The 27,929-nt window shown below is 37.8% G+C and overlaps 1 protein-coding gene across 2 annotated transcripts in view; it reads right to left on the bottom strand.

Moving 5' to 3' along the window:
* Positions 1-27,929, bottom strand: part of LOC127437733 (calcium-dependent secretion activator 2-like) — a 213,107-nt gene that overhangs the window by 11,963 nt on the left and 173,215 nt on the right. The window contains exons 19-27 of one of the 2 annotated variants that reach the window (XM_051692847.1): positions 25,729-25,870; positions 23,811-23,930; positions 21,729-21,758; positions 15,200-15,355; positions 14,612-14,759; positions 10,062-10,136; positions 9,521-9,604; positions 9,374-9,406; positions 781-888 (exon numbers count right to left, since the gene is read on the bottom strand). In XM_051692847.1, coding sequence (XP_051548807.1) covers positions 781-888; positions 9,374-9,406; positions 9,521-9,604; positions 10,062-10,136; positions 14,612-14,759; positions 15,200-15,355; positions 21,729-21,758; positions 23,811-23,930; positions 25,729-25,870 — 896 coding nt within the window. The remainder of the gene's footprint in view (positions 1-780; positions 889-9,373; positions 9,407-9,520; positions 9,605-10,061; positions 10,137-14,611; positions 14,760-15,199; positions 15,356-21,728; positions 21,759-23,810; positions 23,931-25,728; positions 25,871-27,929) is intronic. The other variant, XM_051692848.1, reaches the window with a different exon arrangement.

Below are 27,929 nucleotides of genomic sequence, written 5' to 3'. Positions count from 1 at the left end.
ATGAGCACCGTATTTCTTTCTACTGATTTTTAATTGTGCTGAAAATCAGTGAATCATTTTTGTTCTCATTTGAGATATTGTTCTTCACAGTTTACATTTTTAAAAATATTTTTTAATTCCCTTTTTCAATACGGCCCCATCGACCGCTGTCCTTTTAATGAGACAGCAGTCAGAATAAAACCCCAAAAGATATTTTTGTATCCTGTGTTGTGATTATTTACAACCCACTGGCTATAATAAAATCATCTTAAATCAATATTTTATGACCATTTTTTTTTTCGTGAGTAGCCAATATAAGTGGGATAATGTACAGTCAGCCGGTCATTGACGAAAAATAAACGATACAAAATCACCCTGTCCTGATTTATTTTGCAATAATAACCAACTGCACATTATTGCCTACTTGGTAGGTTTTTATTTATTTAAGTTTATAAATTTACTTAAAATAAAAGTAAAATATTCCAAATGGTTGGAATCACGGCTTAGCAATTAGCGCATGTGATTTAGACATGTTGAGCCATGGTGGTCATATGGAAGACTACGCCTGCGTCGTTCTTTGGATGCCTTTTTAACACACAGAGCTGCATTTAGCAGTTGAAGTAGTTGTAATATGTTTGCAGGAACTGTATTGAATTGAATTGTATGAGCTTTAGAGAGTAATTCAGATGTGTGTACCTTTGGAGATCAGGAATTATGGCACATTTTCTATATTAGCAATAAACTGCTGCATCTGAATGCAGTCGTGTGGGAGCACATGAATGGATCTCGGCAGGAACTTACGTCAAAGATTTTCTCGGTGTACATCTCATCGCTCACACGGTCTCGCAGAATGTCCTGGTTCTGCCTGAGGAAGGTAATGTAGGTATCTGCTAGATCCATACCTGGTTTCTGTCATTGGAAGTGAGTGAGAGACTTAATGACAATAAGTTTGTCAGCTTCATTAATTCTGAGCCTTTATTTTAACAGTTTTAGGATTGCAAAGCAAATATGACCAACAAACATGCAGATAATTCATACAGAGTTACTTTATCCTTTTTACATTCTTTAAGGTACACTCACTTTTTCCACCAAAAAAGTTTAAAACCAAAAGAAATGGATAGTACTTTTGACAAAAATTAGATGAAGACATAAGAAGTCACATTAGTTAGGGCTGCATATCGATACAGATTTTCAGATTCGATTCAATTCCGATACAATTTGATTCTGATTTATTTGAGTATCTCATTATAAGCTCTCTATTATCGGACACTTGTGTTTGCAAAATAAATTAATCAGGGGTGACAAGAACACCTACAAATAGGGTATTTCTACAATTGCAAATTAATTGCAGAAAACCTTTGCTTCTGCATGATTGCTTTTGCATGATGATAATAGGTCTCAGTATGAAGTCCAAGATCACTGTCGTAAGAAACATCCAGCGACAAAAAATCCCAAAAACAAACAAAAATTACTTAGTGCACCTTTAATGCAACCATTACCTTCCTTCTTTATTATGTCGAGCAAATCAAATACAAACACCAACACACTGACTGTTTGCCACGACCACCGCCTTTGCCTACTGGAAGAGTGTTATAAGAAAATGTTTAAGAAGAAATCAGGTGTGAACTTATTTATATAAAAAAAAAAAAAAAAAAAAAAAAAAAAAAAACAAACATATCAAAAAAGCACCAGTGACACTTAAACCCTGCTAAAAGCAATCCTTTTACCTGTGGAAAACATTTCTATTCACGCTGGCGGTGTTAAGACACGAAAAATGTCCAAATAGTGCTGTAATTGCTGTGACACAATTCCCACCCATGACTTACGGGCTGATGTAGCTTGAGGGCTTGGAAACTGGAAAACCTCCCTTTTTTAAAAGAGAGACACCTGAACATCAGCTTCCTGTTATTGTCTAGGCTTTTCACAGCTGAGCTCTTGTGAGTTTGTGTACTGGTCAAATGACACAATGATCTTTATTTGAACGATTGATATTGATTATTAAAATACCAGGATTTTACTCTATGACTATTTACAGTGGCTTTATGAAAAATGTATCTGTTGAAAATCAGAAATAAGTAATAGCAGTGTATTTGTATTTAAAACTACTCAATGCAAAAACAATGGTGAAAGCGCCCCCTCTGAAGTGAAGTTTTCATGAGTTTTCATTTATAATTTTATAATATTACACATTACACAAAAGCGGTTTTACTAAAGAAATGCAATTTAAAGTTTATTTCAGTGTTGGTCATTTTGATTCTTATAGCTGTTAAATAAATACAGTGGTATCTGAACTGCATAGTTCAGGCCCTGTTGTTATTTTTTGATTTTATTAAGATTTTCCTAATGTACCAAGTTAGAAGGATCCCTTTAAAATTTACATCATCAAATGACTGTGAATTTCTTTCATTTGTAAGCAAAAGGGACATTATAACCAAAATATACCCAAACGAATCAGAATCGAATTAAGAGCTCATGAATCAAAATCTAATTAAATCGCGGAATCTGTATCGATATTCAGTCCTACAACGGTGTGACAGTAGCAGTGTTGAAGAAGCTACTTTGAAGCTGAAGGAGCAATCTTAAATGTCATGCATGGGCTTCTGCACAGGAACTCAGTCTTTTCTTTTTTAAACTGGTTCATTTAAACAAGCTGTCTGAACAAACCAATCTACCAAATGAATGCGACTTCCCAATGCTACATACTGTATGAGAGAGGACATTTTACGTGAACATGATAGAATATTACCCAAGTTTGCTCGGCGGTAAAGCTGTGCGTACGGTACAATGTGACAAAAAAACAGCAATGTTGCATTTTGTCACACTTCACTGCTGCATGTACAGCTTGTTACTTGAATAGCTGTTTTGAAAACAGCTGAACTACTGTAGTAGCTCAAATCTGTTTATGTGACATGTTAATCAAGCATCACTTGACATTCAAAGCTTTTATTCAACACTCGCTGGAATTTATAACCTCCTGACTGCATACACAGTTGGCCCTACATACAGGTAGTTGAAACTGACAGCAGTTGATCAAGTATGACTGGGATCAGGCTGTTAACTTCACAAGGACAGGCTGTTAACTTCACAAGGACTTACTGTGTTGAGTAAGAGGGGCACGACATGCATGCTTCATGCATGGCATTGGCCAAAACATATTATCTTATAATCTGCCGAAGTTACCATTGGTGGAGGTCTGACTGCAAAGGAAGAAACTGCCACTTCACTGAGCAGGACCAAGAATGACTTAGTACATGCATAGTGAAATAATAATTGAAATACTGTATTGTTATCATGGTTGTCACCTGTGGCCCCACCGAATATGCGCACTTTCCTGCTACACAGTATGTAAAAAGCACATTAAATGCAACCTGGTCTCAACAGATGAGCAATAGAGGTACTAAAACAAAAATGACTAATTCTCTATTACACAAATTACAGGTAAAACAGCAGATTATCAGTTCATAAACACTTTTCAACCTGTTCCTCATATAATGATATCTTACAACATCTAAACACTTTTACTATAGTGCATGACTTGTAAGGCAATGCATTTTAACGTTCGCATTACATTTACAAGCTTATTCAAGTGCGATCAAGTTGCGCAGTAGCTCAACTGATATAAGTGTTGAACTTGCAACAGAAAGGACAAGAGTCCTGAAGAGCAAGAGAGTCAACACATCAGACAAAAGCATCAAAGAAGCACCACAAAATGACGTGGTTGATTCAGCAATTGTGTTTTTCATGTCACATGAAACTATCGGTTAGGGTTAGGTTTAGGGTACGGAGGTCCATTTTTTTTATTTTTATTTTTTTTTTTTTTATCCCCTTTTCTCCCAAATTTTTTGGAATGCCCAATTCCCACTACTTACTAGGTCCTCGTGGTGGCGCGGTTACTCACCTCAATCTGGGTGGCTGGGGACAAGTCTCAGTTGCCTTTGCATCTGAGACCGTCAATCCGCGCATTTTAACACGTGGCTCGTTGTGCATGACACTGCGGAGACTCCCAGCATGTGGAGGCTCATGCTACTCTCCGCAATCCACACACAACTTACCACGTGCCCCATTGAGAGCGAGAACCACTTAAATCGCGACCACAAGGAGGTTACCCCATGTGACTCTATCCTCCCTAGCAACTGGGCCAATTTGGTTTCTTAGGAGACCTGGCTGGAGTCACTCAGCACACCCTGGATTCAAACTCAAGACTCGAGGGGTGATAGTCAGTGTCAATACTCGCTGAGCTACCCAGGCCCCACGAGGTCCATTTTGTTGATGTAAAACTCAATAGAGCATTAACCTTAAAAACTTCATTTGTTTTGGAGAACATTTAACTAACTTTTCGTGCCAGACAGAGGACATTTCACGTTGGAACTGTAGCAAAACATGCAATGAACAATGTAACGTCACTTTGTAGAAAATGCCACCAGTCATGTAATTTTCATGAGATCAGGCTGCCGGGAAAGCTTTTATACAACACAGCTGCATAACTACAGAACATTCTTCATCAATGCACAAGAAGTATGTTCTTCACTGAATTCAGTACATACTATCAAAGTACGGAATTTGGACAAAACCCAAAGCACTTCCTTTCCTTCCACCTCTCTGACAGGATGACAAAGCCGTGTGACAAACATGACCAAAACATGATCTTCTTACTCGCACGAAACAGTCCTGTAAACGCCAACCAAGCCGTCGAGGGAGGACTCAGCCACAGGACCGATCCGTCAGGTCTGACAATGCAATGGCAGTTGGGTGTGGGCCGGGGTGTGAGTGTATGAATGAATAAATGGAGAGGTGTGGGATGGTGCGATTAAGGTCAGGTTAATGACTGGTTAAGCCGAGCGGATAAATGGTGTGGATGGGAAACAGAGGAGAAAGGGAAGGAGAGACAAAATGCACAGTAATTACACAGAACTGCTAGCCTGGCTTCCTGCCATTGCCTTATTCACTGTCCAGGTGCAGGTGTGAGTCTATGTGTTTGTGTGTGTGTGTGCGGTACTGGAGTGAAGTGCGTGTGTAGTGTGTTTGAATAGCACATTGGACAATCTGTAAGTTTGGAGTAAATACTTTGTTGTGGTGGTGTTAACGTGCAGGGAGATTCAAGTTGTGTGTTAGCATGGGTGTGAATGTGTGAACGAGTGTGTTAACAGAGCGCTATCGGGAGGGCGTCTCGCCAAAATGGCCCGGCTCTTGAATGGCAGCCTTCACAAAGGAGAAGGGGAGCTTAACCTTTCGTGACAAGAGCCCAGAAATGTTCAGAGCCGAAGGCCAGACCACAGCCAGGTTCTCCCTCCCTCTCCGGCTTCAGTGGGAGCTGTGAAAAGCACTTACACGGAGCAGCATTCCTTCTGCACAAAAGCGCAAGGTGGAGGTTACGTTATAATTTGAGGGCAGGATGGGGGGTACACCTCAGGGAGCCAAAACCAAGAGCCTGGATGGGACGATGGGATCTTAAAATCACAGGGACATTTAGGGTTTAGGTGACTTTGCTGTTGTAAACATTGTTGGTTACTTTAAAGGAATGTTTTGGGTTAAGTACAAATGAACCTCAATCAAGAGCATATGTGGCACAATGTTCATAACCTCAAAATAAATTTCATCTTGCCCCTCATTTATATAAAAATAAGCTAAAATTGCTGTTACAGTAAGGCACAATGGAAGTAAATAGAGACAATCCATAAACTCTTCAATACGCAGTCTCAAAAGTATAGTCACGAGATGTTAACAATACAAGTGTGGGGGGCCTAGGTAGCTCAGTGAGTACTGACGCTGACTACCACCTCTGGAGTCACGAGTTCAAATCCAGGGTGTGCTGAGTGTCTCCAGCCAGGTCTCCTAAGCAATCAAATTGGCCCGGTTGCTAGGGAGGGTAGAGTCACATGGGGTAACCTCCTCGTGGTCGCTATAATGTGGTTCTCGCTCTCGGTGGGGCACGTGGTGAGTTGTGCATGGATGTTGCGGAGAATAGCGTGAAGCCTCCACACGCGCTATGTCTCCGCGGTAACGCACTCAACAAGCCACGTGATAAAATGCGTTGACTTACGGTCTCAGACACGGAGGCAACTGAGATTCGTCCTCCGCCACCTGGATTGAGGCGAGTCACTTCGCCACCACGAGGACTTAGAGCGTATTGGGAATTCCAAATTGGGGAGAAAAGAAAAAAAGAAAAAAGAAACAATATAAGTGTGATAAAAGTTATATTATAACTTTGTTTTCATGACAACATAATGCTGGTAAACCCTGCAAGCGATTTTATCACACTAAAATCTTCTAGAACAGAGACACAACAATCATGTTAACACATAATGTTTACGTTTTTTTAACGTAACAGTATTTTATTATTATTATTTTTTTTTCCACTTTTTCACCCAATTTGGAATGCCCAATTCCCAGTGCGCTTTTAAGTCCTCGTGGTCACGTAGTGAATCGCCTCAATCCGGGTGGCGGAGGATGAATCCCAGTTGCCTCCGCGTCTGAGACCATCAACCCGCGCATCTTATCACGTGGCTTGTTGAGCGCGTTGCCACGGAGAGGCTTCACGTCATCCACCACGGCATCCGCTCTCAACTCACCACGCGCCCCACTGAGAACGAACCACATTATAGCGACCACGAGGAGGTTACCCCATGTGACTCTACCCTCCCTAGCAACCGGGCCAATTTGGTTGCTTAGGAGACCTGGCTGGAGTCACTCAGCAAGCCCTGGGATTCGAACTAGTGAACTCCAGGTGTAGTAACGTAACAGTATTTTAATGTTTATGGACTGGCCCCCATTAACTTCCATTGTAAGTGCCTTACTCTATCTTTTGTGCCTTTGAAAATTATTTTTATTTTATTTTTTAATAAACGAGGGACAAGTCAAAGTTAATTTCTGTGGTAATCAACATTTTGCCACAAAGGCTGTCAATTAAGCTTAAAGGAATATTAAGGGTTCAACACAAGTTAAAGGGACAGTTCACCCAAAGATGAAAATTCTCTCATCATTTACTCACCCTCATGCCATCCCAGATGTGTATGACTTTCTTTCTTCTGCAGAACACAAATGAAGATTTTTAGAAGAATATCTCAGCTCTGTAGGTCCATACAATGCAAGTGAATGGTGACCAGAACTCAGAAGGTCCAAAAAGGACATAAAGGCAGTTAAAAAGTAATCCACATGACTATCAATATTTAAGTCCTTTTCTACAATAAATCTCCACCTTTGACCAGCCCCAACCAGTATGTGGCTGAATGTGAAATTCACTTCCACAAAGTGAAAGTGTAGATTTACAGTAAAAATTGACTTAAATATTGATCTGTTTCTCACCTAAACCTATCATATCACTTCTGAAGACATGGATTTAACCCCTGGAGTCATATGAATTACTTTTATGCTGCCTTTATGTGCTTTTGGAGTTTCAAAGTTCTGGTCACCACTCACTTGCATTGTATGGACCTGCAGAGCTGAGATATTCTTCTAGAAATCTTCATTTGTGTTCTGCAGAAGAAAGAAAGTTATACACATCTGGAATGTCATGAGGGTGAGTAAATGATGAGAGAATTTTCATTTTTGGGTGAACTATACCTTTAAGCTCAATTGACACCATTTGTGCCATAATATTGATTAACTTCGACTTGTGCCTCCTTTTCTTAAAAAAAAAGAAAGAAGCAAAAATCTTACAATTGAAGTGAATGGGGCTAATCCGTAAATGTTTAAATACTCAATATTTTAAAAGTATAGCCACAAGATGTAAACAATGTGTGTTTGTTAACATGATTTTAGTGTGATAAAATCACTTACTAACCTTTTCTATGTAAAGTTATAGTCAATTTTACAACTCAGTTGACATGACAACATAACACTGCAAAAAACAACTAAAACAACTTAACAGCTCAAATACTACACAAGTTTTAACAGAATAAATAATTTAAGTGTTTTATCCAAAAATTGGCCCCATTGACTTCTATTGTAAATGCCTCACTGTAACCTCGATTTTTGCTTTTTTTAAAGAATGGACGAGTCGAAATAATTTTTTGTGGTAATCAACATTATGCCACAAATGCTGTTCATTGAGCTTAACTTGTACTGAGCCCGGAATATTCCTTGAACGTACAGTGGCCCAAAATCCTCTTTGGGCACTTAGCCACAATTAAAAATGTATGAATGTCTTTGCATCATATAACAAAATAACAAACCAAGTGGCATTTATTTTAAAGAACGATAGCACAAACACACTTTTCAATCAAATAATTTCATAAAAATAAGCTTGTAAGGTTTTATATTATAAAAAATAGACTGACTGTTAAAATTATGATGGCATTTGAACAGCTTCTGGTTTGTCAGACGTTACTAGAACATGTCCATAGTTAATGTGATAAACTACGCATGTTGGTTACACTGCTCTGACACCTGTGTGAACTTGAGGGGAACTGGCTTCCATGGAAAATGACCTTAGACCAGTGAAGTAAAAGTGGGCACACATGGAGTCTGAGCTCACAGGAAGTTTAGCAGATTTCTGTAGATTTGGAGCACTACACATCCACCATGCCTTGTTTCTTTGAATATTAAAAAACTTGGCTAATTTGACAATGCTTTCAGCTGCCAATAAGAGTTCAGTACTCTCATATTTTCTCATATTTAAAACCATTCCTCAGAACTTCACATATTTTCCTCCAAAATCAGCACAGAAAAGTCTTTATGTTCCATTATGAATTAATGAAAAAGTGAGGTAAGTTCTTCCACTTGGTGTGATATTTAATGTAATGCATTCAAACATTTTTATTTAAGCTCAAGTATTTAAAAACTTTCTGATGAGTAAATACATCATCAATTATAAATATTGTACACAATCACACACAGTCTGGCAAAAGGTGATACTAAGTGGACTGAAATGCTTGTTGAGTTAACTTTTGCATATCTTTATTCAAAAAACCCTTCCAAAACACTGCTATTGCCTCAGTTCACGAGGACATGTGCTTACTCAGTCTTTCCCTCATCCGTATTCTAGTTTCTTTCTGCTTGATCATGGCCCCGATTCCTGGTGATTCATTAGCATCTTGCTCTGCTTGTGACGGCCCATTGTCAACACTGTGGCAGACCATAAGACTGATTTGAAGCCAATCGGGTTGCTAATTAGTCTTGCTCAGCCAGCTCTCATAGACACTCCAATGCCTCTTTCAATTGGCATCGAATCCCAAATTATACAAAAACATATAATGTTAAGTGATTGTGAAATAATACACAATAGGCCTTTTTTTTAAACACCAAACAAAGCAAGATGGAAAAGTTTGGCAGAGCTGAATAGAGAATCTGTTTCCCTAAGTAAATAATACAACACACATACAGAATGCATGCACGGTCAATATTCACACAAGGCATGCAGATAGTTATTTATATTTCCAAATGCAACAAAACTTACAGGGACATCCACATATTTGGCTGCTGCTTTTACCTTTGAGGCAATAAAAAAAAGTAATACTGATGAATATCTATGGGTTGATAAGAGATCAGTCCAAAATAAGATGTCGGAAAGGGGTGGGGGAGACAAATGCGGAAAAAAAGTTACCGTGAAAGAGAGGATGGAGGAAAATAATGTTCCCTCATCATATCGTGAGAGTTTGGACAACACCCCGTCCAAAACAGCTGCAAACTGTGAAAGAGAAGAAATGTTTGCGTGACAACAGGCAACAACATGCTGAAAAGGTTCAATACAGATAAACCACTCTGAATCCAACTCAAATGCTAACTCCTTAAAGGGATAGTTTGCCCAAAATGATCATTTACTCACCGTCATATTCCAAACCTGTATGACTTTCTTTCTTGTACAGAACACAAAGGGGCTGTTCAAATTTCCTTTTGGTTTCCACGGAAGACAGAGAGTAATATAGGTTTTGAAAGAAATGACAGTGCGCAAATGACAGAATCTCCATTTTTGGGTGAACTGTCCATTTAACTGAGCACATTTAAACAGAAAATGCCATATATCGTTTCCTGAAATACTCCTTTACTCTGAAGTGTTTGAGTCAATGGCACACGGTGAAGGCCAGATGAAAAGAATGGGAAAAGCCAAATCTCAAAGAGGACGAGACAATGACTGAAGGGAGTACCTTTGAGACCAGTGAAGAGATCATTTCCTTAAAGGCCTCATCAATCAGGACATCGATTTTTGAGTGGTACTGTTGCTGTAGACACAGAAGAGGGGGACAGGGAGGAGAAACGTAAACAAATATGACAGGCTCTCAACGAGAAACAAAAACAATGGCGATTGATGGAAACCTTGGCTCGAGTGGCGAGAGAAACAGCTAAATGGATCGCAAACCATCCTAAAAGAACAACCTCTCACAAAGACATATTCCAGGAGAGAGAAAAATCCTCCCGTGTAATAGGGCTGAGTTAAGCAGCTATTAGGCCCATTATGACAATGAATGGAATTCCTGCTCTCGTTTAGGGCAAAGGAATTTGAAGGATACTTTTTGTGTGGGCCACAATTAGGGCAGCCTTGTGTTTTTCTAAAGAACCCGTCCAGCTGCTGCAACCAAAGGCTCACACTACATTCAATTAATCCGCCATTTCATGTCAAATAAGTCTTATTCACTGATTTTGCCAAATACGACGGTGGAAAAAAGGCAAGAGGAAAAGGGAGAAGGAGAAAGCAAAGGATGGGGGGGGGGGGGGGGTAGGTGAGGGAGAAAAAGACGGAGAGAGAGAGAGAGCATCCATTTGGTAGCGCTGAATAGGTGCCTTTGCTGCATGCAAGGCAAGCAGGAGTTCATCTCTGCCAACAATACCCATTCACAGTGAATCTAAGGACACCCAAATTAAAAATTTCAATCAACAATGCGGGCAGATTGGTGACAAATTGAGGGTGCCAAGGGGTCACTGTCAGCAGCCCTAATTTTCTTTTCACCCTTTTTTGCCTGCGCAAGAAATGGCAATTTTTTTCATAAATGGCATTATAGGAGAATCTTGAGGACTTTTTACCTCAATTAACAGGTAATTTGTTTGCTTTTTTTTATGGCTAAACTGTGAGGGCTCTTTTTTGCATTAGAGCAGATTAAATAGGGAGGTCTGTGTGTGTAAAAACCAAAAGAACAATAATGTCTTTTGAAAACATTTATCTGGTAGTCATCCACTTTAGAGTCACTTCAGTGTGATGGCGGTTTATAAAGCGTAACCTTGTATTTTGAAATAAAGCGGAAGGCAAACTCGGGGAAAATAATCTTTTCTTTGTTTTTAAATAAAGTCTTTCACTAACGCGACAGCATGTATTGATGGCCATTACATTCAATTCCGTGTGAAAAAAAACCATTAGTCTGAGTGCTGAAAAATGTCTTTTAACCCTACATTAAGTAGTAGGTGGAAATAAAGGTGGCAGTTTCTCACAGTGCTGGAACTATCTCGCCATGCAAGGCCACAGAATTTAATCGTCGCTATAGGAGAAAATGCATTTTTCTGTAAAAGTTAGCAGCTGTTTTTTGGTTAGGACTGGAAAAGAGTAGCATTTAAACTATGATGGCAGATTTCATTTTATGTAGAGAGGAGGAGAAAGAAAGAAAAAAGAAAGAACTTCATTCTATAAGGATTACTAAATCTATATGTGCACTAATATAAATATAGAAAGAAATAAGGTCATTAACTGAGGTGATAAGGGTGATCAGATTTGTGGGTGTAATATAAAATTCCAGTATAAATCAGTACCCAGTAGAGGCATTTCTTTTGTATACCATTATTCTACTTTTATTAAATTGAACTAAAACTTAAAAGGATAGTTCACCCAAAAATGAACATTCTCTCATCATTTACTCACCCTCATGACATCCCAGATGTGAATTACTTTCTTTCTTCACCAGAACACATTTGAAGAAAAATAGAAAAATATCTTAGCTCTGTAGGTCCTTTAAAGTGTATGGTGATCTGACTTTTGAAGCTCCAAAAATCACAGTCAGCATAAATGTCATCCATACGACTCAGCGGTTAATCACTTTTGGTGTGAAAAAGATAAATATTTAAGTATTTTTTAACTATAATCCATCGCTAGTTCACGCGGTCTCTCATGTGACATATTCGCATTGGCATGTTAGGGACGTAATCTCATGTTTTTCTCTCGGTTGAGACATCCAGGATAAGCACACAAACACACCATTGTGAGTAAAGAAACAGATACAAATACAGATCTAAACCTAAACCAGCGAACCTTCGGTACAGCGTTCCTCCTCCTCACCTGTAAACAGCACTGCTCTTTCGGGTGTGTCGCACATGCTTTAGTTCTCGCTTGAATGTGCCAACGCAATTACACCACACGTGCGTACTGCCGCTGACCAGAAGCGATTGTTTATAGTTAAAAATACTTATATATTGATCTTTTTCACACTGAAAGCAATCATATAACTTTAGAAGACATTAATTTAACTGCTGGAGTTGAATGGATGATGTTTATGCTGACTGTCTGTGATTTTTGGAGCTTCATAAGTCGGATCACCATCCACTTACATTTTAAGGACGTACTTAGCTGAGATATTTTTTTTTTTCTTCAAATGCATTCTACTGAAGAAAGTCATACACACCTGGGATATCATGAGGGTAAGTAAATGATGGGAATAGTTTCATTTTTGGGTGAACTAACCCTTTATGTATGTTTATAAGAGCTTGGCTATTACACACAGATTCCACTTAAATGTGAATTGCACATAGTGTATTATTTTCTCTGCTTATTTGCACATCAAACTGTTAGACTGAACACTTACCCACTGTTGGTCAACCTTGGGTTCATGCAATAACGTGCACGGCATGAGAGAATGAGTCAAAGAAAGACAACGAACAAAGAAAAACAGAGAATGAAAAATAATCTTAGAGGTGAGTTGAATCATGTTGATGACAGCCTAAAGTAAAATGAAACGTAAAATTTGGATCAATATGTAAAATGTAAAAAAAACAAAAACACAATACAAAATCTAGCAAACTTGCTCATTTGAGAGGGAAAGAGAAATATGAAATGAGATTTACAGGAATTTACTGCATCAAAAATGAAGCAAGACTTCCACTTTAATTTCTGAAGCACAAATTCTGAGGACTAATTGAAAACCTAAACCTAATACTCACCTTGCACCTAAACAATAAATTAAAAATTGCTAACTGAGAAGAAATAAAAAGTGTGTAATTTCTGCACCCCCAGCGGCACCAAAATGAACTGTAAATATTTTTTTAACATTTTCTACAGTAAATGCCTGTGCAGAACTCGCTGTCACAGTGTTATGGATGGTTGCTTGGGCACTGCTGTGTGGTGGCTAAGGTCTTCTGAATGGTTGTTGGCCTGTTACTAATGGTTGCTAGGGTGTTCTAGGTGGTTTCTAGGGTGCTTTAGGTGGTTGCTTACTGGTCCAAGTCAAAAGAGCCCATGTCAAGTCAGAATGATATTCTGGTCTCTAGATTTGGTCCAAGTGCCTTCTCAATTTAAGTTTATGGGATATATTTGCAAATGTGAAAATCTGAATTCTGATCATTTAAAAAATAAATCATACAACTCTCCTCCAGAGGCTGCATGATTTGAGGTATCATTCATGTTCGTAGCACAACTAGTGTGGGAGGGGTAAATAGCCGCTCATACCAAATGCGTTCTTGCAATAAAAAAGTTTGACGTAGCACAACAAATATAACAGAACGCAGGTGTCTAAAGATGCAATTGTAATAGCTGACATACTTTTTTTTTTTTAGACATTTGGAATGTCTAATTCCCAATGTGCTTTTAAGTCCTCGTGGTCGCGTAGTGATTCACCTCAATCTGGGTGGCCGAGGACGAATCTCAGTTGCCTCCGCGTCTGAGACTGTCAACCCGCGCATCTTATCACGTGGCTTGTTGAGCGCGTTGCCACGGAGACATAGCACGTGTGGAGGCTTCACGCCATCCACCGCGGCAACCACACTCAACTCACCACGTGCCCCACCGAGAACGAATCACATTATAGTGACCACGAGGAGGTTACCCCATGTGACTCTACCCTCCCTAGCAACAGGGCCAATTTGGTTGCTTAGGAGACCTGGCTGGAGTCACTCAGCATGCCCTGAGATTCGAACTAGCGAGCTCCAGGGGTGATAGCCAGCATCTTTACCACTGAGCTACCCAGGCCCCCCAATAGTTGACATACTTTACTTTTTCTTTTTAACACAGTGTCTAAAAAACATGATGCTCCTTTGCGAGACGTTGCAAAAACAACAAGGCGGAACTAAGGAATTAAGCAGTGATTTGATCAAGCATTTTAAGATCATTTTTACACATATCACCTTTAATGAACTACTCTGTGAACTTTAGTCAATTGCTCACATTGAGAAAAGGGAATAAAATAGTCCCTATATGAAAGATAGAAAAATAGAAAGTAGAACTTTACAATAGAGTCTAATTGTACATGAAATTATTCACTATGCTGCTATTGGTCTGAATTGGTTGTGGCTTTATTTATTTTTATTAAAATGGCAGTTCTGGATACAGAAGGAGTCTGTGGGAGTTTGACTGTGGTTTGTCCAAGGCCTCTGAAGCAGGAGGCCTTTGTCATCAAGACTTCTCTCAAGGCAGAGGACAGTATGTTTCATCAGACATATGGTGTCCATAAGACATCAAGGTAAAGAAAAATGCTCAAATAGACCAGGTATGATTGTTGCGTACCTCCTGACCTTGATCGAGAACACACAGCTTGGAGCACTGCTTCTTGGCGTCCATAAGAACATTAAACATAGTGCACACTGACAAGGGGACGCGGTAATCGGTGGATTTGCTGGACTTCTGCATCTTAGAGTCAAAGGCAGCTTTGGTCCTGGATATAAGAGATGAGGTCATATTTACTCATGATCATGTTGTTCCAAACCTGTATGATTTTCTTTCGTCCGTGAACCACAAAAGAAGAAATGCACTGGTTGTTTTATTCCCAGACAATTACAATGAAAGTTGTGCATTATACATACACATAAGTCTTCCAAACTCATACGACAGCTTTGTACGAGAAACAGATCAAAAATGTAAGCTTTTGGAGATTTTATGTTGCTTTTTGCATATTTTTTTAAGCTTGAAAGCTCCAGGCCCCATTTATTTATAACTGCACTGAAATGAGTGACCAGTACATCCTTAAAGATTTCTCCTTTTGTGTTCCATGAAGAAAGTCATATGGGTTTGCCATGACATGAGGCTAGAATTTTCATTTTTGCATAAACTATTCCTTTAAAAGCACCGCTATTTATTAGTTGTTAAACAGCCAACCTTTTAACACAAGCCTCCATCATATCACTGGCCATGAGTTTGAGCCTCTGCTCCAGATGTTTGGCGAACTCCGGCTCTGGCCAGTGAAGGTCCATCACAAATATTTGAAGAGCATCCAGCTTCCAGAACAGATCTTCTGATGTGGCCGAGCCATTACTGAGGAAGACACAAAATGAAAAGTGAAATGTCAGCACATTAATGATCTTACAGCAGCTCTGCATTTGGAAGGCAGTGTTTTGATTTAGTGCTAATTTCTCAAAAAAAAAAAAAACTTTTTAATAACTTTCATTAGTTATTATCAGACATTAACGGATCAGTAGTTGATTAATTCTTCTGTTAAAACTCATGTATTATTTGAGTTGTAAAGTTGTTTAAATCGTTGTTTTTACAGTTATTTTAGGGTTTGTTGACATTACATCATCATGGTAACGAAGTTGTAAAATTGGTTATAACTTTACACAGAAAAGGTTTGTAAGTAATTTTATCACACTAATGTCATGTTTACACACATACCCTTTACGTCTTGTGGCTAAACTTTTGAAACTGTGTATTTTAATGTTCAAAAATTGGCCCCCATTCAGTTTCATTGTAAGTACCTTACTGTGACCTCGATTTCTGCTTTTTTTAAAGAAAAGGAGAAACGAGTTAAACTCATTTTTTGTGGTAATCAACATTATGCCCCCAAATGCGGTTGATTGAGCTTAACTTGTATTCAAACCGGAATATTCCTTTAACTACTTAAATGCCCATTAACTAATGATCTGTTGGCATTAATGTAATAAAGTTTAATAATTTAAATTATTATGAAGTGCTACCCAAAAATGTATGATGATGACAGAGAGACAAAGAGTAATGAATAAAGCTGTAACATAAATCCTAAGGTGTTTTCACAGTTCACAAGATTTATGTCCTATGTAAACACTCCAAACAAACTCAGACCCCTTTAGAGTGAACCGGAACCAGATCATCTCAGGACTGAGAAGGGTGTTTCCAATTACTGAATTATAATTATTATTATTATCAGAAGCAGTGCTGGGGAAGGTACTTTGAAACGGTAAGTTATGAGTAGCTTGTAGCTTAGGAAGTCAAAGTAGTTAAACTATAGTCAAACTATTCTTAAAAAGTAGTTAGCTACATAAGTTCCTAAAAATAGTAGCTAACTACATTGAAGTTACTGTATTTAAAGAAGAAAATATTTTTAAATAGGTATAACAATTAGATGATACTATTTTATTAGGATGACATTAAACAATTAGGGTGAAATCATAAAAATTGAACTAAATATAAACTAATAAAATTTGAAAACCCTATTTTATATAACCAAGTCAAAATATAGTGATAAACAGTGGCAATTAAAAAAATATTATTCTTCAAAAAAAGGCAGAAAAGTCCCTTTAAGGCAACACAGGGGCTCAAGTGAATCAGTGAATCATTTATGTGAACTAATTCTTTTACAGGAAGCATCTGAACAAACCAACTCACTAAAATGAACTGGAGTTCCTAAAGCTAAATATAAGTGAACAGTTTATTGTCACCGGTTCTATTACATGAGCTGTCTGAAAGAACCGATTCACTTAAATGATTTAGATTTCCCAGCCATTTCCTACATTTGAGAGAGAGGATTGTTAGGTGAGCGTGCTCGATTCCGTTGCCGCCTTCACAATAGAGCCATTCAGCCATGACGTCAATTTGTAGGCGAACCCAGAAGTCTAATTCGCCATGGGTTCCCTCTGGATTTTCCTATGGGATTTTATAATGGAAATTTTGTGTTTATGAATAAAATAAGATCTGTGGTAAACATTACTTCAAGATACATAGACGTTTTGTTCTACAACATACAGCTGAAGTCAGAAGTTTACATACACCTTAGCCAAATACATTTAAACTCAGTTTTTCACAATTCCTGACATTTAATCGTAGAAAACATTCCCTGTCTTAGGTCAGTTAGGATCACCACTTTATTTTAAGAATGTGAAATGTCAGAATAATTGTAGAGAGTATGATTTATTTCAGCTTTTATTTCTTTCATCACATTCCCAGTGGGTCAGAAGTTTACATACACTTTGTTAGTATTTGGTAGCATTGCCTTTAAATTGTTTAATTTGAGTCAAATGTTTTGGGTAGCCTTCCACAAGCTTCTCACAATAAGTTTCTGGAATTTTGGCCCATTCCTCCAGACAGAACTGATGTAACTGAGACAGGTTTGTAGGCCTCCTTGCTTGCACATGCTTTTTCAGTTCTGCCCACAAACCTCGGACTGAGGTCAGGGCTTTGTGATGGCTACTCCAATACCTTGACTTTGTTGTCCTTAAGCCATTTTGCCACAACTTTGGAGGAATGCTTGGGGTCATTGTCCATTTGGAAGACCCATTTGCAACCAAGCTTTAACTTCCTGGCTGATGTCTTGAGATGTTGCTTCAATTTATACACAGTTTTCCTTCCTCATGATGCCATCTATTTTGAGATGTGCACCAGTCCCTCCTGCAGCAAAGCACCCCCACAACATGATGCTGCCACCCCCATGCTTCACGGTTGGGATGGTGTTCTTCGGCTTGCAAGCCTCACCCTTTTTCCTCCAAACATAACGATGGTCATTATGGCCAAACAGTTCCATTTTTGTTTCATCACACCAGAGGACATTCCTCCAAAAATTAAGATCTTTGTCCCCATATGCACTTGCAAACTGTAGTCTGTTTTGTTTTATGGTGGTATCAGAGCAGTGACTTCTTCCTTGCTGAGCAGCCTTTCAGGTTATGTCGATATAGGACTCGTTTTACTGTGGATATACATACTTGTCTACCTGTTTCCTCCAGCATCTTCACAAGGTCCTTGTTTTGGGATTGATTTGCACTTTTCGCACCAAACTATGTTCATTTCTAGGAGACAGAATGCCTCTCCTTCCTGAGCGGTATGATGGCTGCATGGTCCCATGGTGTATATACTTAAATTCTATTGTTTGTACAGATGAACGTGGTACCTTCAGCATTTGGAAATTGCTCCCAAGGATGAACCAGACTTGTTGAAGTCCAATTTTTTTTTTCTAAGGTCTTGGCTGATTTCTTTTGATTTTCCTATGATGTCAAGCAGAGGCACTGAGTTTGAAGTTAGGCCTTAAAATACATCCACAGATACACCTTCAATTTAGTACACCTCCTATCAGAAGCTAATTGGCTAATTGTCTAAAGGCTTGACATCATTTTCTGGAATTTTTCAAGCTGCTTAAAGGCACAGTTAACTTAGTGCATGTAAACTTCTGACCCACTGGAATTGTGATATAGTCAATTAAAAGTGAAACAATCTGTCTGTAAACAATTGTTGGAAAAATTACTAGTGTCATGCACAAAGTAGATATCCAAAATGACTTGCCAAAACTATAGTTTACTAATATTAAATCTGTGGAGTGGTTAAAAAATGAGTTTTAATGACTTCAACTGTATATTATTACACCATTTCATACCTCAAACGTGAATTTTGAAGCTGCAGAGTGATAAAAAAAAAAAGTATGCAATTCAATACAGCTTCAAAATTCTTGTTTGAGTTATGAAAGTGTGTAATATATGTTATAGAACAAAACATCTACGTATCGTCAAGTAATGTTTACCACAGACCTTATACAAAACTCCTGTTATAAAACCCCATAGGAAAATCCCAAAGGGGAACCCTTTGGGATTATCTTCCGGGTTTGTGGACTACAACCTGAAAAGCTCTATATAATGTGACAAATGTAGCGTTTTGTGATGCTATACCAGGAAATGTGGCTCGTTACTGGAAAAGCTAAACTATTATGAAAATAGGATACGCCCCAACACTGATTATAAAAATAATAATGTAACATTGCAGTGGTCCCAGTTGAAAAAAACAAACAATGGAATGTGGATTGAGACCTGGTAAAGACTAAAATGGACCAAAATGATGTCGAAACACACTTTTCGGGCCAGGAACAGTGTGAATACTCAGTGGGTTAATTTTGTCACTCATTTTTGGTCCACTTAAAAGGGATTGAGTTTCTTTATTTCAATGAGTGTGAAAGTGAAATAAGTGTGAAAACACCCTTGCATTGTGAATCCATTAATAAATGATTAAAAGCACAGAGCAAAATGCACATTTAAATGACTAAACAGGCTACAGAGATAAAACAGACCAACTTAACTACACTGTAGTAGACAGCACTGGTAGTCTGTTTTACAGTATTTGTTCTACAAGCTGCAGGGAGTCTAGAATAAGAGCGATATCAACTGATGTTGTGTGCAGACTCCACAGGGTTTCATGAGGCTCAAGAGATCGATGGCAAGCGAGACAGATGGAGCGACATCGCCGTGTCAACCGCAGTTAACATGGCAACATGCAGTCGAGGCTCATACAAGGGCAGTTCAAGTGTACAGAGCCAAATGCCTGGCAATGAAAAAAGGCCACTCATTCTGCTCGCTGTTAAAAGACTGTTACCTTCACAAGTGCCGGTCCGGGAAAATAAATCATTTGGCAAAGTCCACTGTGCAATTAAAAGGGGTGAGCACAAGCTCCCACTCGATTAATTAGTGGCAGTACGGTCCGTAAGGGCCCCCTCGGGGGTCTGCGCCTCCGCCTCGAGCTCGTATAAGCAGAGAAAAGAGGCGGGATGAACAAATGGACGAGTTTCTTGCCTGACGAAGGGACTCCCCGAGGGGGAACACAAAGTTCTCACTGAATCTAACAACCAACTAACCACAGAGTCCCCTCTGACAGACACCCACAGGACTACACCCACTACAGACACTGTTTTATGCCTGAAAGCTGGTGTGCTTTTGCAGTTCACACTCTTTGCGCTAATTGAGAAGGATCTAATTTAACTTTCAGACGTTATTTAAGCTCTCTCAGCTGTCAGAAGTTCTCTTGTGAAGCAGGGCTTTTATGGTTTTTAGTTAGTTTTTATTTCTGTTTTGTTTTCAATATGCCCTTTTCAATTTGGTTCAGTTTATCTGTAGTTTCACTCCATGATGGTTAGTTTTAGAGTTGCTTCATTGTGCACATAAATATAACAAAGGATTTCATGTTTAATTTCAGATTTGTATGAATTTTATAGGTAATTTCTGATTATTGAAACATGTCTAGCTTTGTAATTAGGACCATTAATTGTAGTATACACAAAATAAACATTAAGAAATGTTGTACCCAATATCCAATAGTCTAACTTGCTTATCATTACTAAAACATGTACCAAAACTTTAAGAATTTATTCATACAAGAAAATGTTAAGTTAGAAAATGCAAAATCAGATTTTTTTATCCTAAGGTCAACCATAAGACATTCAGTATAGTCATTATTACATGGTGCTCAGGAATACTCAGTTCTGATTGGTCAATGGCGCCATCTAGCAGTCTGATTTCTCTGAGTAACAACCGCACATCTGGGGATTAAGATATAGCTGACCCTGTGGTGGTTTATTTTGCAATAGTAACCGGCTGACTGTACATTATCCCTTACTTATTTGGATTAATCTTAAAAATATAAAACAGCAAGGTGTGAATTTGGTTGTGTTTTCAGTAATAAGATAAAATGCTTATTTTTAAGACAATTTGGCAAGTATTGATTTATTTTTTTAAAGCCTCTTAATGTTGACATATAATGTTCAAAATAATTGTAAATATTTTTCAAAATTCTTCCCTTCATTTTTGGCCAGGGTTTTGTGTTGCGGTAATCAGAATGTTCTTAACATGCTCGAGAAAATGTTTCAAAAATGTGGAAAAACGTTATGATATGTCTTGATTATACTGCTTACGATGATTTCAGAATTCCCCTCTCATGTTTCAAAAGAAAATGAAAATAACAAGTGTGATCTGAATGAAATCAGTAAATTTTTTTTTTTTATGTTTTCGATTGGTAAAGGATTCACATTTTTTAATATACAGAGTACCAAAATCTAAAATTATTTTGTAGTCATTTTTATTTCATTTTAGTTTTGAAGTGGCTTACTAGTGGACTAAAGTGTCTTATAACTTTTATAAAATGGCAGCAACATCACTATGACAAAAGACACTAATGTTGAATAATTTGCACAAAACTGCCTTAAGAGTGAGCAGGCAATTGTTACAGGATAAATTTGTGGTGTTGCTCTGTGAAAGTAGCATGCGATGTCCCTGACAATGAAAAAATTCCTCACCTGTATTTTGATCTGATCTGTATTGTGTATTTGAAGGAGCGTACCAGGTCACTATAATATAGTGTTACCCAAATAACCCCCAACAGCAGAGAGAATAGTGTTGCTATTTATTATATCGTGAGACACACACCACATCGCACGCTCGCAGCGGGTTTAAACGCTCTCTCGCTCTGCAGATTGAACTGCTGATACCTGGGCGCCTTTCCACATATCAGAAGAGAAATGAATGTTTATGGAGACTCACACATCCATATGAATTATCTTTTAAACAGTTTGCAGTGAAAGCAGAATTTGATGTCTTCCATACCAAAACAGATACCGACACAAGACAGACATCAAAAACCAAGCAGTCTAAACACAAGCACGTGCAATCCTGAAATGAGTGGTACTCACAAAATTTCTGGCAAATTATTTCCTTGTCCGCTGTAAAATCAAATGCATAACTGTGTTAAACTTAAATTTAACCATTGAAAAGAAAAACACAGGATTACAGCCACAAACTCCAGGACTTCAGACTTAAAAACATACTAAGGAGCTACAGGCTCCTGAAATTAAATTATTTTTTAGTTGCTTATTATAGAAGCACTGTTTTCTAGGCTTTTGTTCAGCAATGTGAATGAATTTTAAGGATCTAATGAAGTGGTTGATTTAACATGGGGATGCATAAAACTCTGTAATTGTGGGCTATGTCACTGTAAGAAGATGTAGTACTAGTGTGTACACAGGAATTGAAAATACACTTCATAGAGTGCACAGCTTCTTATTTTGCTGTCTTTAACCAACGGTCACTGTCATGGTCTGTGATGAAGGGACATAAATAAATGCACCAGGGTTTCCTACCAGATTCTGTTAACCCTAAAAAGAGGGATGTAAATCCTATACAAACCCTATCTTGGGGGAAATAAATATTTGAGAGGATGGGGCAAGAAACAATGAGTGAGTGGGGCAAATGTCTGAAAAAAAAAAATATTGAAAAGGGTGTCCCTGCAAATTTTGAGGTCATATGACTTTGTATAAAAAATGTACTTTGTAATTTATTATTAGAATTTATAACTTTGTATAAAAATCTAATTAAAGTAAATGTTCCTATCTTTTACATGTTATTTTAATGAGAAATACAGGATGGTAAAATGAAAAAGCAAAATTTTGAAGAAAAACATGGAATTGTAATATTTGGGCCCTAATACTCAAAACAAAAAAAAAAAAAAACTTTTGCCTATTTTTAATATTTACCCATGCCAATTTCATAACAAAATTATATCAAATTGAATTGTGTAAAGTTTAATAAAATTAATTTAATGAAACTTAAGATATTTCGTTTATTTTATAAAAGTTTAAACAATTGAATTTGAAAACATTTTACGAAATTGAAATGTGGAAATCTAAAAAGATTTTTTTTTTTAGTTTAATGGGTGTTGGAAAATGTCAATAAATACATTTTCTGAGGTATCTTTCTGTTCTTGCCCTTTTATTTGGGTTAATACACACGGACATCCCCCTCTGAGTCAATCCTCAAAAGTGTCATTATGTTCTTTTTAAAGTAAATTTTATATAAAATGATTCAAAACCTATCAAATGTTTCTTTTTTGTCACATTTGTTACAATTTTAGTTGCAGTCTGGAGCCCTGGGAAGCCAAAAACTAAAATAACAGTTACCAAACTTTGACACAAAGCAAATAAGACAAACACCACCACACAATATCAACATATGCAAATACAACGATACAACCAATCTCATTCAAACAGGATCATTACACAACTCTGCCGACACACAGGAACTATAAAGCTCAAATCTATTAAAACTACCATTATAATACTCAACCAATCATGCGATCTAGGATGCACTTTACGGGTATTAAAGGGATAAGTTCACCCAAAAATGAAATATTATTATTTATTAATAGCGTCATTATTTACTCAGCCTATTTCTTCTTTGGGGCACAAAAATATGTTTTAGTCTCAGTCACCATTCACTTTCATTGTAGGGAAAAAAGATTAAATGAAAGGGAATAGTGACTGAGGCTGTCAGTCCTTAACATTCATAGCATCCTCTTGTGCTTCACAGAAGAAAGGAAGTCATATGGATTTGGATGCAACAACATGAGGGTAAATATATGATGACAGAATTTTCATTTTTGGGTGAACTCTTCCTGTAATAATACATCTTGTAAGCTGAATTCAATGTGAACAAAAGCAAGTTTCTCTTGTGCTTTATTATGTCTACCATAAACATGCTTATTATAGCAATATCAGAGTTTAAGTTGCATATCAAACTAAAAAGTAATATCTTTACCATTAGGGATAAATCTGCATTCGAAATGCATTTGCCATCTCTTTCCCATATAACCGTGATTTTAGTCATTTTAGCTGTTTTAAAGGCCGAAGACTCCTTTTAAATAGTCGAGCATACCCTTTGCAGCTATAATAAGCATATGTCAAGAATTGTAAGCAGTGACCCAGCTGGCCCATACACACGTGCTGTCACACAGTGGCCCCATCCAAGAAGGGGCTGAGAAGCTGGGCATCTGAGGGAGGTTAAGAGGCAGGTTGGGAACTCTGGGCAGAGGAACGCTTGGTAGATTGTTCGTTATGGTCCTGCCAGAGATCAGAAAGTAGAAAAGAGTAGAAAAGAGATGAGAGGAAATGGAGTATAAGAAGGTGCATTGATATCAGATTAAAAGCAAGAAAGGAAATGAGACTGGCAGATCATTCTGTGGCAGAAAGGAGAAAAAAGATTTTTGACAGCAAAACAGAAAGAAGAAATGGTAAAGAAACTGACCTTTATCAGAGTAGACACTAAATTTAATTTGACGAATGAAAATGTGGCTTTGAGGGATAGAGATACAATCTGTTCAATATGTTGTGCTGTCTTAAAGGTGCACTCAGTAACTTTTTGCTAGTCTCATCTTGGACTTCCAGTGACACCTAGTGGATTGGATGCAGCATCATTCAAAATCAATAGTTTTCAATTATAAATGCCATTGTAGAAATTCACTATTCACAAGCAGCCATGATTAATTTAATCCAAGAGTTAAAGTGTCCAATAACAGAACAGTTACTGAGATTAAGCAAGCATTCAGTTGGTCATGTGATTCTAAAATGGCAGCCCCCATGAGGGCGCCCCTCCCCATGTAGAATAAAACAGTTTTTATAAGGTTACTGATATGACTAGAGTCCACATCTCATGTGAGTGCTCATGATTTTATACTTTTTTCAAAACTACAATACATTTCTTTAGGAGTAAAACTTTTTAATGGGGAAAAAAATTACTGAGTGCACCTTTAAGGGTAACAAGCTGCCAGCGGGGCAAAGACAAATCTGAACTACTAAACCCGGCTGGGTGAGCAGGAAAAAAAAAAATCCTTATTATTGAGGCCTGATCAGTTTTCAACTGTGTTTTTACTGTAATTGTACACCAATATGTTGATAACTACCAGAAATTAGTTTATTCAACCAATCTGACGTAAGTAAACCACATTTACACAAGACTTGAAATCATCAGATTGTTCTCTGCTTTTGACGGCAAAACGTAAACTGCCATGCGCACAACACTTGCGCACATTGGATGAGCCGTAAACACGCCAGCAAAGATGTTTACATGCAAAGTGAAATCGGGATAAGTGAAAAAATACCTGTGTCGATCGGTTTGTGCTTATACCGTTTATGACCTTACAGCGATAAAGGAAATCCGTTTAAGGTGTTTAAATGACCTGATACGTTGTTGGCTTAAGCATTAATCGGTATAATTTTATGGGGTAAGATCATAAATGGTTTAAGCATAAACCAACTGGCACACATAGATTTTTGCCCATTACCCCCGATTGTGCTCTGCTTGTAAAACACCTTAACATGATCTTTCTGTCTTTACAACGTCATATGGGTTACATCAACGTCAAAAGCAAAGAAAAAGCTGATGATTTCCAAACACAATTAACTACGTTTCTTGTGTTATCTGACTTTTTGAATAAGCTGATTTTCGGTTGTTATCATCATACAGATGTGCATGTAATCACACTTAATGTTTGGTTGAGTAAACGATCGACACCCATGTACACAGTAAAACATACTGAATGGACTGTGCTTTTTATACTGCACAGCCTTGTTTTCATTCACGTCCAATGCGTACAATGGAGTGCATTATGACTATTTAAAACAAACAGAAAACCGTAAAGTACATTTGTAAAAAAAGAAAGCATTATGGAAGAGGATAATCTTTACGGTTCATTCTTTTTCTGCTTAATCATCCTTCCATTCTTTGCAACTTGGAAGTTTTTGGTTTGGTAGAAACAGCCAAAACAGGTCACTGTGTTCTACAGAATGCAAAGAGAATCAATCGATGAAGTAACAGTAACAAACACTGTTAGATCGACTGGGTTAAATGGGGTCTTCTTACTTCACAGACTGCCAGGTCTCCTGCTCAAAGCCACGGTGGATGGACTGAGCTATTGACGACTCCATCAGGTCGATGTATCGCACCACCAGAGGGATGTACAGATCCTGCAGATGCTTGTGGAAGGTTCCATTGCACAGGTGAGCTGGCGAGGCAGAAAGATGAATGAATGCTTTGGACAGACTGGCTGCTGTGCAACCAATATCACTGGGCAAAATATTGTGAAATAACGAAAGACCCACAATGCAATAATGCACTGGATTAACTGAATTAAACTTAAAGGAATAGTTCCTTTTTTTTTTTTTTTTACCATAAATCTACACTTTGACTTTCACAGTCTTCTTTTGTTTTTAGCAATTCGCATTATTCGTGCATATCACCACCTACTGGGCAGGGCGGAGAATTTATAGGAAAAAAGCACTTAAATATTGATCTGTTTCTCACCCACACCTAAGTGCTTTTTTACCATATGTTCTACTCTCTGCCCTGTAGGTGGCAATATGCATGAAGAATGCAAACAGCCAAAAAGATGACTGTGAAAGTTAAAGTGTACATTTATAGTAAAAAAAGGACTTAAATATTGATTTGTTTTTACCCACACCTATGATATCACTTCAGATGACATGGATTAAACCACTTAAGTCTTATGGATTACTTTTATGCTGCCTTTATGTGCTTTTGGAGCTTCAAAGTTCTGGCCACCATTCACTTGCATTGTATGGACCTACAGAGCTGAAATACTCTTCTAAAAATCTTCATTTGTTTTCAGCAGAAGAAAGTCATACACATCTGGGATGGCATGGATTTTCATTTTTGGGTGAACTATTCCTTTAAATGAATATGCATGTTCATGTGCAAACTTTGTTTTTAGTGCTGAACTCCAACGTGAGCTACTGTGACTGAGCTTCTTTCGAAGCACTCATGAACGTGCAACAGACGTCAAGATTTTCACTGATAAATGACTTGTTTCTCCCTAAAACACATAGTTTGCCTTTAAAAGACTTGAAATATGTTGCATGAGTCACATGGACTACTTTTATGACACTTTTGGGTCCTTTTTTTAGGCACTATCAACTGTCATTGTTTTGAAGCTGGACAGCAATATTCATTAAAACATCTCCTTTTATGTACAGGTTTGGAATGACATGAACGTGAGTAAATTATGACCAAATTATTCAAATGTTTGGGTAAACTATTCTGTTAAAACCGTTTTTTAAATATATATATATATATATATATATATATATATATATATATATATATAAAATGGGCTGATTTAGTTATCAGTTTTGTTGTACATGAAAAGCTCTCAATGTACCTGTAATTAAACCACTTTGAAGGATACAGCAAGTGACTGCTGTGAAATGGTTTTGTGACCACCATAAAGAATGGGGGTGGTCTGAGAGTGAGTGTGAGAGTGAGAGAGAGAGAGAGAGAGAGAGAGAGAGAGAGAGAGAGAGAGAGAGAGAGAGAGAGAGAGTTGCATGTCTCCTCAGGCATCATTAAGTGTAATTCCCCTCTCTCTATTCTTCATCATTAACACTAGCCTTTTTACTCTCATGGGCGTGTGAGCTCATTTCCCAACCATTTAACAATGATGAAACTCATTTGAGCATTTAGCGTCAATGTCACAACACATCATTTTTGGTCATGTGCAAACCAGCACATGAGCACGCACAACTTCTGAAACAAATCCCTCATTTGGTCGTTCTAAGACCTTAAAATAACATCTGATGATTTTGAGATCCTAATTAAGTGGCTCTATACAATGAGAGCACTTTTAAACATTCGTGTGCATTTCATGTGTGTGGGAAGATCACGAACAGTTGGAGTTTCTCCTGATCTTCACTTTTTGTCATCATGAACTTTTAAAGGTTCTTTCATAGGAACTAAAGCTTTGTAAGAAAACAGACCGAAATATAAGTTATTTATGAAAAATCTTTCCCTCCATTTGTGCATGTGTGCATTCAAAGTTGGCATGTCAAGATGCGTCTTGGTTTGACAGCGATGACACTCAACGCCATTGCTTCTCGGGTGTCTTGTGAAATAACGATAGACCCCCAGTGCTATCTTCAGTGATTGTAAATGAGATTTCAGAGCTACAGTGGTGGGGAAGATTATCCGTTAATAACAATTAACCCTGTAAAGCCTGACATATGAAAGAATTGTCAGAAAATATATATATATATCTTTTTTTACATTGC

Source organism: Myxocyprinus asiaticus, chromosome 48, assembly GCF_019703515.2.
Source record: "Myxocyprinus asiaticus isolate MX2 ecotype Aquarium Trade chromosome 48, UBuf_Myxa_2, whole genome shotgun sequence".
NCBI classification, from domain to species: domain Eukaryota; kingdom Metazoa; phylum Chordata; class Actinopteri; order Cypriniformes; family Catostomidae; genus Myxocyprinus; species Myxocyprinus asiaticus.
This window is presented reverse-complemented; position numbering and strand designations above follow the sequence as displayed.